Raw genomic sequence first — 12,871 nt, 5'->3', positions numbered from 1 at the left:
GAAAAAATGATCAACGTCACTCATCATCAGAGAAATACAAATCAAAACCACACTGAGATATCACCTCACACCTGTCAGAATGGCTAACATTAACAACTCAAAGCAACAGCAGATGTTGGCTAGGATTCAGAGAAAGAGGATCTCTTTTGCGTTGGTGGTGGGAATGCAAGCTGATGCAGCCACTCTGGAAAACAGTATGGAGGTTCCTCAAAAAATTAAAAATAGAGCTACCCTACGACCCAGCAACTGCACTACTAGGTATTTATCTAAGGGATACAGGTGTGCTGTTTCGAAGGGACACATGCACCCTAATGTTTAGAGCAACACTATCAACAATAGCCAAAGTATGGAAAGAGCCCATATGTCCATCGATGGATAAATGGATAAAGAAGATGTGGTATATATATACAATGGAGTATTACTCGGCAATCTAAAAGAATGAAATCTTGCCATTTGCAACTACGTGGATGGAATGGGAGGGTATTATGCTAAGCGAAATTAGTCAGTCAGAGAAAGACAAATATCATATGACTTCACCCATATGAGGACTTTAAGAGACAAAACAGATGAACATAAGGGAAGGGAAACAAAAATAATATAAAAACAGGGAGGGGGACAAAACATAAGAGACTCTTAAATATGGAGAACAAACAGAGGGTTACGTGAGGGTTTGTGAGAGGGGGGATGGGCTAAATGGGTAAGGGGCATTAAGGAATCTACTCCTGAAATCATTGTTGCACTATATGCTAACTAATTTGGATGTAAATTTAAAAAAAATAAAATTAAAAAATAAATAAAAATTCTAAAAAGGGGTGCCTGGGTGGCTTAGTCGGTTAAGTGGCTGACTTTGGCTCAGGTCATGATCTCGCAGTTCATGAGTTCAAGCCCCTCATCAGGCACTGTGCTGACAGCTCAGAGCCTGGAGCCTGCTTCAGATCTTGTGTCTCCCTCTCTCTCTGTCCCTCCCCTGCTCACACTCTGTCTCTCTGCCTCTCAAAAAAATGAATAAACGTTAAAAAATTTTTTTGGAATAAATAAAAATAAAAATAAAAAATAAAATAAATTTTTGAGGAAAAAATAAATAAAAATTAAAAATGAAAAAAAAAGAGTAATGATCAGGCATCTGATACTAAATAAGAGGTGATCAAGACAGAAACTAGTTTCAAGGAAGGCTTAAATGAACATTCAGTAAGAAATTTTTAAATGGGGTCCTGAAGTCAACTAGAAACAAAGTGTGGGAGGACAACTATTCCTCCCTCAAATGCTGCCAGAATCCTGGGCTGGGGGCATTAGAACCCCTTGTATCTCATGTAAGCCACTAGTAGAAAAGGTCACAGGCAGTGGTTTTGCTCTGCTAGTTCAATGCTTTCTAACCTATATAATCCAAAAGTCACTAGTATTATTTTCTTAGGCTCAGAATGTTGGGGAGAACCTGGTTGAATAAATTCTATCCTCATGCTAAAACACCTTTGAGAATGGTTAAAACATGCCACCCATATGCACCGAGGGTTTGTTCCTCTAGAGTTCTTCTGACATTGAGGCTAGAAGCCCTTAGAAGCTAAGGACCAAAGGAATCTTGAGAAGAACCTGCAGGGATGCCTGGGTGGGTCAGTTGATTAAGCGACCAATTTTTTTTATTAACTTGTTTTATTATTATTTTTTTAATTTACATCCAAATTAGTTAGCATAGAGTGCAAAAATGATTTCAGGAGTAGATTCCTTAGTGCCCTTTACCCATTTAGCCCATCCCCCCTCCCACAAACCCTCATGTAACCCTCTGTCTGTTCTCCATATTTAAGTCTCTTATGTTTTGTCCCCTCCCTGTTTTTATATTATTTTTGTTTCCCTTCCCTTATGTTCATCTGTTTTGTCTCTTAAAGTCCTCATATGAGTGAAGTCATATGATATTTGTCTTTCTCTGACTGACTAATTTCGCTTAGCATAATACCCTCCAGTTCCATCCACGTAGTTGCAAATGGCAAGATTTCATTCTTTTTGATTGCCGAGTAATACTCCATTGTGTGTGTGTGTGTGTGTGTGTGTGTGTGTGTGTGTGCATATATATATATATATATACCACATCTTCTTTATCCATTCATCCATCGATGGACATTTGGGCTCCTTCCATACTTTGGCTATTGTTGATGGTGCTGCTATAAACATTGGGGTGCATGTGTCCCTTCTAAACAGCACACCTGTATCCTGTGGATAAATGCTTAGTAGTGCAGTTGCTGGGTCGTAGGGTAGTTCTATTTTTATTTTTTTGAGGAACCTCCATACTGTTTTCCAGAGTGGCTGCACCAGCTTGCATTACCAAAGCGACCAATTCTTGATTTCAGCTCAGGTCATGATCCCAGGGTCATGGGATTTAACCCAACAATGGGCTCCACACTGAGCTTGGAAACTGCTTAAGATTCTCTCTCTCCCTTTGCTTGTGCTCTCTCTCTCTCAAAAAAAAAAAAAAAAGGCACCTGTGTGGTTCTGGAGAAAAAGGACTGGATTGTACCTGGTTTTTTTTGCCTTCTCTTTATTTTCCCTTTGTTGCCCAGATACTATTATCTGAATGTTCATGACACCTTAAAATTCACACGTTGAAACCTAATCTTCAATGTGGTGGTGTTTGGATGTCGTTGGATCATAGAGGCAGAGCCCTCACAAATGGGATTAGTGTCCTTATAAAAGAAGCCCTAGGGAGATCCTCTGCTTCTTCCACAATGTGATATTACAGCTAGAAGATGCTGTTTATGAACCAGGAGGTGGGCCTTCACCAGACACCAAATTTGTTGGTATTTTGGTATAACAACCCAAACAAAGACACCACCAAATCAGGGCCTTAATATAGTATGTGTTCAATAAACATGAAATGGTCAATGAAGATAGACATTCCCTTTCTCTCTGGGCCTTTTTTCCTTGCTGATTCCAGACCAATGCTTCATAAATAGACAGAAAGAGAGAGTGCTTTGCAGAGAAATGAATTGCAGCAATGAATAATCAGCACAGAATTTTTGCAAAGACTAAAGCTTTTTATTCTGGCCAGAAGACATTGACTGTCTGAAGACATTACTGTGAGCCCTTGATGGAAAGGACAGCCTCATTGATGCTCTGAGTGATGTAATCTACATTGCAGGCATTGATGCAGGTGAAGTTGATCTGACCATCCTTGGGGATGTAGATATGCTTTTCCTTGACCAGGTACTCCACCTGTTCAGCTAGTGATAATCACAGGATCTGAGATACAAAGGTGGCCACCTCTAACTCTCCTCTAGCCCAGGGTGGATTACAGAGAATAGGGAATGTCAGCATTTCTGGGGATCCAGAAGGGTCTTTAAAGCAGCTCTACTTCCCTCAGGAAAGAATCAGACTCTGAGGTGAAGCTAGGGACAGGTCAGTGAAGTTTAATGCTCAATTATAAGCCCAAGGCCAGAAAGGGTGAGCTACCCCCTCTTAGATACTTACAGTTGAGTCCAAGGTAGCTATGGGGTCCACTCTGGTCCGTGATGTGATCCCAGGAACCAGGGGTTCCCAGGAGCCGGAGCTTCTCCTTCACCTTTTCCTTGGTCAGCATGATGTCCTCTACAAGTCCTTTCAGGCTGTGCTTCCTGCGAAAGGAAAGACAGCAAGGAATTAAAGTATGAGGTTCCACCCTCCCCCTGCTCTCAACCTCCTCATTGCCATTCCATTCTTCTTCCCTTCATAAGCCCCAACCAGGGTGCCTGAGGGCACACTAGGAGAGCCAGGGATCTGGAATGATTATAAATAGGAGGAGAGTTTCAGCCCATATAAATTAAAGCAAGCCAAGCAGGCTTGTAGGCAGATTTTGCCAGAGTAGCAAACCCTTGATGCTGCCTAACCTCCTCCTGCAATCTGAAAGAGTTCCAATAATTCACTGGACTGTGTCCAAAAAGAATGTCCTCTTACCCCCTCCCCCAAGGTAAGGCAACTTTTGGCATGGCCCCTACAATTAGTACACAGTGGGTACTCAGCAAATGTTGACGAATGAATGGAGTCAAAGAGGCAAGGAAGAATCCTGTGAATTGGCAGGTCTACAGTATGTCTAGAGGCTCTGCCATCCCCCTTCCTGCCCCCACCCTCTGCCCTTACCATTCTTCCTGAAGAGCAGGGTTACAGAGGATGGAGGTGATAATGCGAGCACCCCTACTGGGAGAGTTTAGCCACAGGGCCCGGGTGAGTGTCATCAGCTGGGAGAGGACACATAGCAGGAGCTGGTTGTTGAGTGCCACCACGACCAGGATCCCCACTCCTTCATCTGCAGCATTGAAACAGATAGCCCCTCAGTCTCCTCCTCCATTACCAGAGCCTTCCTTTATGACCCTACCTCCAACCTTGTAGAAGAGAGGGTTGGACTACAGGGCCCTCCTACTTGTAGCCTAGCCAAGCAGCTATCCAGGCCCCAGGAAGTTGCCAGAGGCTCTTCTTCCAGAAAAAGTAGCCATAAGTAAGTGTCTCAAAGATGGGAGGCACTTGAAGGATCACTAAGTCCTACCCCTTCATCTTATAGCTGAGGAAACAGAGGCCCAAAGGGGCAAAATGATTTCACTGGAGTCAGTTTTAGTGGCTAGTTTTAGTAGCTGAATGGAGACAATATCACAGAACCTGACTTGTAGCTCGGTGTTCTTCCCATCTGCCTCCATGGTGCTCTCCCTGGAGGCCTTGGCTCTCTCCAGACGGTAGAGATGTCAAATACATCGTTAGTGCCATGGCTGTGGCACCATTTGAGCACTAGGCCTTCCCTTGCCCTTCTCCCCATACTGTACCATAGATGCCAAAAGTCTTGGACAGAGACTGGCTGCAGAAGAATTCAAAACCTTGAGACACAAAGTATTGTAAGAAATTAGTATCTTCTTCCAGGTCCCCGGTGGATAAGCCTTGATAGGGAATGTCAAAAAATGGGAATATCTGCTTTCTCTGTAGGAGAAAGGAGAACAGGAAAAGGACAAGATTGGTGGAGGAGATGGTGGATGGTGAGAGGGAGGAAAGTCAGGTGGATACTAGCCTCACCTTCATGCTGGCCATCAACCTTGCCCACTGACTTTGTGTCAACTTGCAGTCACCAGTGTTGCCGATCACAAAGATACAGCCATGTGGGGCCTGCTGCAGGTAGACATTGTCTCATCAGGCATTTCCCCTACCAAGTGGGAGTGGTACCAGGGCCCATGGAGGAGAAGGGATCCTCCATGTTGGTTCCTACTAAACAGGCAAATCCAAGCCTAGGAAAGGTCTTTCATGATGACAGGGGTGGAGGGGAGGAAAGGAAAATAAAACTGTAATCAGGTGTGGGGAGAAGATTCTGAGCAAGGCCCCTCTACCTCCACCACATTGAGAAGCACGTTGGGGTCCACGCGCAGCTTCTTGGGGTCCCAGAAGGAGTATTCGGAAACTTTAAAGCCCATGTCCTGGAAGACGAGTCCATGTGGCTCTGTGGGAACACAGCCCCCCTCCAGTTTGTACAGAAAAAATGGCGGCAGACATGCCAGAGAATGGGCCTCAAGGTCAATGGCTGAAGGTGGGACAATAACAGGAAAAGGACAAACATACTTGGCTCATCCACACCATTTTGCTCATGACAGAGAGTGAGAAGGACAACAGTGAAGATTGCAAATGGGGCAGGAATCAGGAACAGGGGAGAAGAATCTTCTGTCACCCTCACTTTGCATAATACTCACCTTTTCTAGAAGAAATAATGTAAACTACTTGAGAATCTTGACGCCAAATTTTGAGGAATTGGGCCCCAAGTTGGAAGGCACCATTGTCACCAACAGTGTGCACACCCCCTACCTGCCAGCAGAAAATAAAACGAAATAACTCTTGAGGGGAGCCTGAGTGGCTTAGTCAGTTTAGTGTCTGACTCTTGATGTTGATTCAGGTCATGATCTCACAGTTTGTGGGTTTGAGCCCCGAGTTGGACTCCATGCAGAAAGCATGGAGCCTGCTTGGGATTCTCTCTCTCTCTCTCTCTCTCTCTCTCTACTCCTCCCCTCATTCTCTCTCTCTCTCTCTCTCAAAATAAATGCACTTTAAAAAAAGAATAAACTCTTTAAAAAAGAGTAATAGTGATATTAGTGCTGCCTCAAATCCAGACTATTTCTTTTTTTTAGTGTTTATTTATTTATTTTGAGAGAGAGAGAGAGAGAGCATGTGAGTGTGCAGGGGAGGGGCAGACAGGGAGAGAGAGAATCCCAAGCAGGCTCCACACTGTCAGCTCAGAGCTCCACATGGGGCTCTATCCCTTGAACCGTGAGATCATGACCAGAGCCAAAATCAAGAGTCAGACGTTTAGCTGACTGAGCCACCCAAGCGCCCCCTGACTATTCCTTTCTCGAAAGAGCTTGTACATCAGCAGTGTGGTTCTTCAGGTTCTGATCCTGGCTCTGCCCTTCACGGACTAAGTCTCTGGACTCTGAGTCTCAGGGGTGTCCTCTGTCAATACCAGGGAGCCCTCCAAGGCCCCTTCCGGGTTTAAGACTGTGCAACCCCAGAGCCCCACTCCCTGTATCTGGGTGAATAAACAAAGGGCCCTTCATCTCACCCTGTTCTCCACAATGACTTGGTTGTGCCTTCCAAAGAGGAGTTTCAAGGAGGCCTGGATGAATGATTTCATGCCCATCACCGGCATGTACTCATAGTTCAGAGAGGGATCCTGTGCAATCTGCAGTCGGGTCTTGCGCACCACAGAAGAAACCCAGGGCTGGCCTTTGTTACTCATACAGACTGTGAGGGAAAACCACAGAGGGAGCTCTGGATGCCCTGCCTCGGGGCCTCCAGGTCTGGGCTCTGCAGATAGCCCACAAACAATTCATCTGTCTTGGCTTTCTTGGGGCTTTGGAAAGTTGCCTAGGAAAAGACAACTTTTTTCTTCCCTCCCTTTTATAAAAACAACATGCTGTCAGTGAATGTGTATAATTTTTGTCTTTTTAAAGACAACTGAACCCTATGCCATTTTTTTTAAACCTATGTCACTTTCTTTAAAGTTTTTTGTTTTTGTTTTTGTTTTTGTTTTTGTTTTTTTGAGAGACACAGAGAGAGGGAGGGACAGAGAGGGAATCCCAAGCATGCTCCACACTGTCAGGGCTCGAACTCACAAACTGTGAGATCATGACCTGAGCTGAAATCAAGAGCTGGAGGCTTAACTGACCGAGCCACCCAGGTGCCCCTAAATCTATGCCATTTTAAAGGGCAAAAATGATACACCACACGTGCCGTATATATACAAGGCTGAACAAAGGTAACCCTGACTTTCACAGTGGCAAGGGCTGGCTGCATTTCACAAGAGTCCATTTTGGGAGCCATTCTTAGTTCAGGAACAGAAAAGGGGAGAGGATCAGGGGAAAAGTATAGTGCCCAAGCAGACCCTGAAGCATAGAGCCAGGGTAGAGGACATAGGTCTTACCCCATCCCTGGAAGTCCTAGTGAAAGGCAAAGGGCACAGAATGATCCAGGACATTTTCTGCTTTTTTCTAAAACCATGAGACATCTACCTTTATAGGCCAGGAACATCTTGTTAGGACAATCGTCTTGCTTGTAGGTCTTTAATAAGCTGCCCTCTAGCTTCTGGGCTAGGGGCACATCCAAGAACACTGAAAGGGTGGGCATCACTGAGATACAAGTATGGCCAAGCCTCTGCTGTCCCCTGCTCCTGCCCCAAAGCCTTCCCCCAAGCCTGGCCCAACCAGGGCTGCCTCTTTCCAGAACTGCAGCAGGTCCAATGTAGAGGCTCCAGATCGCTGGTTACCAGAGCAACAGAACCCTACAAATCCTGGTCTCTGAGGGGGTGATTCCCGAAGGCTATGGGAATATTCCATGGCAGTTGAGGACGATCCCCTGAGAGAGTGGGCAGAGAGCAAGGGGTGGGAGGACCTGGAATTACTAGGCACCTGTCTCTACCTCACTGCCTTCTCTTCCTCCAGTTGCCCAATCCAAAATAACAAGGCAGCCCCTTGGAAGAAAGGGCAAGGCAACAAGGCCCCTGGGCCAGGGGAGAGCTTCTCCTGCAGAAGTGAGAACCTCAGACCCAGCCATGACGCAAGTTGAGGGATACATTTCAGAAGTTTCTGCTTTCATTTTGCTAAGGGCCCCAGATTTTAAAAGGAATGGAAAGAGAGCACTGTTTTCTTCCATAGTTATTTTAAATAAGACTACTATGTTTAGAAACAGTATAATACAGGGTACCTGTGTGGCTCAGTTGGTTAAGCATCCAACTCTTGATCTTGGCCCAGGCCATGATCACAGTTTGTGATTTCAAGCCCCCCATCAGGCTTGGTGCTGACAGTGCAGAGCCTGCTTGGGATTCTCTCTCTACAACTCCCTCGAGCACATGCTTACTTGCGCTCTCACTCTCTCTCAAAATCAATACATAAACTTCATTTTAAAATTTTAATTTAATTAAAAAAAAAGAAGCAGTATCATAGGCAGCTCAGTAAGCCAATCCTATTTTCTCTCAGTTCTAGAGCCAAGACTTCTACATGTGTTAACTGGTTCAGCGGTAGACCAAGCAGCAAGTGTAGATGGCAGATATCAAGGGCAGAAAGAGCCAGTCTCTGTAGGATCAGTCTTGCATTTTGCTTTCTTCTTTTATTTATTTTATCTTATTTTATTTTTTGGTTTATTTATTTTGAGAGAGAGAGAGAGCAAGCAAGAGAGGGGCAGAGAGAGAGGGAGGGCTCAAAGGGTGAGATTATGACCCAAGCCAAAACTAAGAGTCAGACACTTAACCAACTGAGCCACCCACGCGTCCCTCTTCTTTTATTTTTCAAAAATAACTTTGCAAGCCTGGAGCCTGCTTCAGATTCTGTGTCTCCCTCTCTCTCTGCCCTTCCCCTGCTTGCATTCTCTCTCTCTCTCTCTCTCTCAAAAATAAACATTAAAAAAAATTTTTTTAAAGGGATGCATGGGTGGCTCAGTCAGTTAAGTATCCGACTTCGGGTCAGATCATGATCTCACAGTTTGTGGGTTCGAGCCCCACATCCGGCTCTGTGCTGACAGCTCAGAGCCTGGAGCCTGCTTCAAATTCTGCCTTGTGACAAATGATTATGAAAATTATCCCTATTATGATAGAAAACCTTAAAACCCCAAAAAACTTTAATGAAGAGCACGGATTTCCTACAGTCAATTTATAACCACTATTAACATTTTGGTGTATCCCCTTCTGGTTTCTTTTCTATGATGTTTATGTCTTAAGGTAATTGATATCAAAATTTACATGTAATTTACATGAATTCCCACTTTACATTTCAGTTGTGAGAATTTTAACACGTGTGCCAATCAGAACTGTTTATGTTGCAAGTAATTAAAAAAAAAAAAAAAGCCCAGCCCAAAATAGCTTGAGCAGAGAGATCATTTATTGGCTCTAAAACTGATCAGCCCAGGATACCTCTGTTTTCAGTTGCTGTTCAGTCCAGAGTGTCAACGTGCCATCAGGGTTCCGGCTTCATTCTCTGTGATTTCCTTGGCTCTGCTCTTCTAGATGCATCTTCAGCTTTGTTCGCCAGCTGACTCTGGGCGTGGGAGCAAAAGCAAATGTAGTACAGGTACAGAACTGATGAGGGAGCATAAGGCGAGCTGAAGGCAAAGCACAAGCTAGCACACACATCCCCCCTCCCCAGGTGGGATATATGTGATAGTCCTCAGGCACTCCTGGCTGCCTAAGAAAAGAAAAGGATGATCTTATCAATAGCCTAATCTCCAGAAACCTATAGACTCAGTTTATTGGAGCCTCAACATCACCCTCTTCTTCATAGTGATGTGGAGAACAAAGGCAGAAGGAAATGGCAGATAAAACTAAATTCCCGTATAACCTGCAACCCATTGGCAAATATTTGAGGCAGGCAGAATAAAACATTTCTCCAGGAACTCCCTACTCACTTAATGTAAATGCTTTGCTACAGGGAAAAACAATCTTAGCTTGACAATAGGCCTCCAGTATCCTGAGTCTTCTTTAGCATATGAAAATGTCTTTGGAAACTTCCCCTTGACTTGACCTCCCCCAACTCCCAGGTAGATAACCAGTCTTTCTTCAAGGTCCTGGGGCAGCTCTTTCTGTCCCCAGGTCCTGTCCCTGTGCTTCAGTAAAGTCACCTTTTTGCACCAAAGACGTCTTCAAGAATTCTTTTTTGGCTGTTGGCTCTGAACCCCATGAACCCCACCATCACCCCACAACCTCATCATATGATTCCCAACGTGTGGTTATGAGTCTTTTCATCTGGACTCTAAGCTTTGGTGCATACTTGGTGAGTACTTTTTCTTTTCCTTTACTCCATCTCAGGGGTTTTTTGAGAAATATAGTCTTATTGGTACACTTTCATGTCAATTGCTCAGGCTGCAATCCTTTAGCCCATGGCTACTCTATGGGGAGGAGAAAGCCTGCCTTTTGGCTGGAAGTTAATACCCTAGTTGAAATGGTAATACTGATGAAGGAGAATGAGGCAGGCTGAGCACAAGGTAGCACCCACCATCTGCCCCTCCCACCCCCCTCACCCCCACCAGGTGGAATATGTATGATATTCCTCAGACACTCCTGGCTACCCAAGAACAAAGGAAAGGGGTTTAAGTGTTTGCCATGGTAATGTGGGAAACTAAGGTAAATGAAAAATTAAATTCCCTTACTGCCTACTGCTGATTGCCAAGTCCTTGAACTGGCAGAGTGACCTCCCTCTAGGAGCTCAGCTGCCTCGATGATGACATTTTGCTAAGGGCAAAAGAGAACCTTAGCTTAACATTAACCCAACCTCGAGGATCCTGTAAGTCTACTTCCTTTATCTCAACTCCCCCAAGATATATGCTGGCAATCATGCTCCAAGCTTATGGCCCGCCAATATACATCTGAAGGGTCTCATGACTGAGATTTTATTAAGCAGTGATAAATGTGTTTCTCTAGCAACAACTAGCCCCTCAATGTCCCGGAGACCTTGCTTCCAAAATTCCTTAGAGACTTATTCTATCCCTGACCCCCTCCCAACCTGAGGATATATAATGGGTTACCTGTCAGGACCCCAGTGCAGCTCTTCCTGCCCATGAGTCCTGCCCCATGCTTTAATAAAATCAACCTTTTGCACCAAAGACATCTTCAAGAATTCTTTCTTGGCCATTGGCTATGGACCCCCATGAACCACCCCCCCCCCATCACTTCAAAACTTCATCATTTGGTGCCCAACATGGGACTATGAGTCTTTTCATCTGGACTCTAAGGCTTCGTGCAAATTTGGTGAGTATACCTTTCTCTTTTCCTCTTTTACTCTCATTTCAGCGTTGTTTTTGTTGTTGTTGTTGTTGTTGTTTTTGAGAAGTATGGTCTTATTGGAACACTTTCAGGTCGATTGCTCAGGCTGCAATCCTCTTGCCTGTGGCTACTCTATGGAGAGGAGAAAGTCTGCCTTTTGGCTGGAAATTAGTACCCTGGCCACACTGGTAATAAGATTCAGAAACTTGATGCCCTGTCTTTATTCCTGTCCTTATACAAGTTGTCTGTCTTGGGCATGGGACAGCCACCTAAGTGACTAGCATGACTGCCAATCTTAAGACTCCCATGTGAGGTTTCCTCCTGTTTGGTCTAACGTGATCCTCTCCACATCTCTGGTCTAGCTGCTTCTGACCATGGGAACTCCACTGGGAGCCAGCTGAAACCAGTCCCCAATTGAATTAAAACCCAGCTGGGGACTATTTCCTAAGAAGCCAGCTGTAAGGACTACATGTGTTGAAATGTCACTTAGATCATGATGGATTTCTAACTACTGTTTTCCATCCTTGTCCTCAACTACAGAATTGGGTAATTTTGTAAAACTTTTCCAGTGTTTTCTGTAGGTTAAAAATGGTGGGTTCTGGGGTACCTGGGTGGCTCAGTTGATTAAGCATCCAACTTAGGCTCAGGTCATGATCTCGAGGTCTGTGGGTTCAAGCCCTGCATCAGGCTCTGTGCTGACAGCTCAGAGCCTGGAGCTTGCTTTGGATTCTCTGTCTCCCCCTCTTTCTTCACCTCCCCTGCTCGCACCCTGTCTCTGTCTCTGTCTCAAAAATAAGCATTAAAAAAATTAAAAAAAAAATACCAGCGGGTTCTTCATGGCCTTCTCAGCACGGCAATATGCCATCCATATGCCAGCACCCATTTGTAGTCAATGTTAATGCTAATCCTTTGCTAGAGGGAAAAACAACCTTAGCTTGACAATAGCTAGGCCTCCAGTATCCTGTGAGTCTTCTTTAGCATATGAAAATCCCTTTGGGAACATCTCCTTGACTCTGCCTCCCCCCAACTCTAGAATGCAATGGGGAAGTGGGGGGAGAGCCAGCTTCTCTTCTACAGGGGCCCTTAGTGGCCAGTTGGTGATCACAGTGATTTTGTTCCAGGGACACCTTGGGTTGATTTGACACCTCAGGAACCTCTGACATATCCTGCGTGCGGGACACCACCGGCAAGTCGGAGGGAATTTTTCTGGTAATGGACCTTCTCTCTCTAGGAGGAGCATGGGAGATTCTCTTTGGTCCCCAGGGGCTCTCCCTTGGGATGCCTCTTTAACCCACTGGAAAGCATTGGAATTGTAAAACTTGGGAAAGTAGTGATCTTCTTTAACACTGCATGGTCTTCATTGGATCCAGCAGTTAGATCTCTCCTGCAGGAAACAAGGCAAATGAACAGATACCCTATCTAGGTCCAGCCCTTCATGGCTCTAAATCAGGACCTAGACTTAAGGGCCTCTTCCAGAATGTGTTTGCCTGAATATGTTTAACTAGTAAACTCCCTCCTGACATATTGGATGTCTAAACAGGCCTCCACCTGATAGAACTCAATCCCTGGAGGAAGCAGAGGCCATCCCTGATGAAGGGGATGCTGACTCTCTCTCTGTTCCTCTTCCTAATAGAAGGG

General features: G+C 45.0%; 1 protein-coding gene across 1 annotated transcript; it reads right to left on the bottom strand.

Moving 5' to 3' along the window:
* Positions 1-3,060: 3,060 nt before the first annotated feature.
* GOT1L1 (glutamic-oxaloacetic transaminase 1 like 1) lies at positions 3,061-7,611 on the bottom strand. The gene is made up of 9 exons (XM_030311874.1): positions 7,497-7,611; positions 6,548-6,729; positions 5,685-5,796; positions 5,328-5,437; positions 5,020-5,112; positions 4,776-4,926; positions 4,102-4,267; positions 3,457-3,599; positions 3,061-3,209 (listed from the first exon to the last, which is right to left on the bottom strand). The coding sequence occupies exons 1-9, from the start codon at positions 7,609-7,611 to the stop codon at positions 3,061-3,063; spliced, it is 1,221 nt and encodes a 406-aa protein (XP_030167734.1).
* Positions 7,612-12,871: the final 5,260 nt, after the last annotated feature.

This window comes from Lynx canadensis, chromosome B1, assembly GCF_007474595.2.
Source record: "Lynx canadensis isolate LIC74 chromosome B1, mLynCan4.pri.v2, whole genome shotgun sequence".
Lineage (NCBI taxonomy): Eukaryota > Metazoa > Chordata > Mammalia > Carnivora > Felidae > Lynx > Lynx canadensis.
Note: the sequence above shows the minus strand (reverse complement) of the source record. Positions and strands in the feature narration are given on the sequence as shown.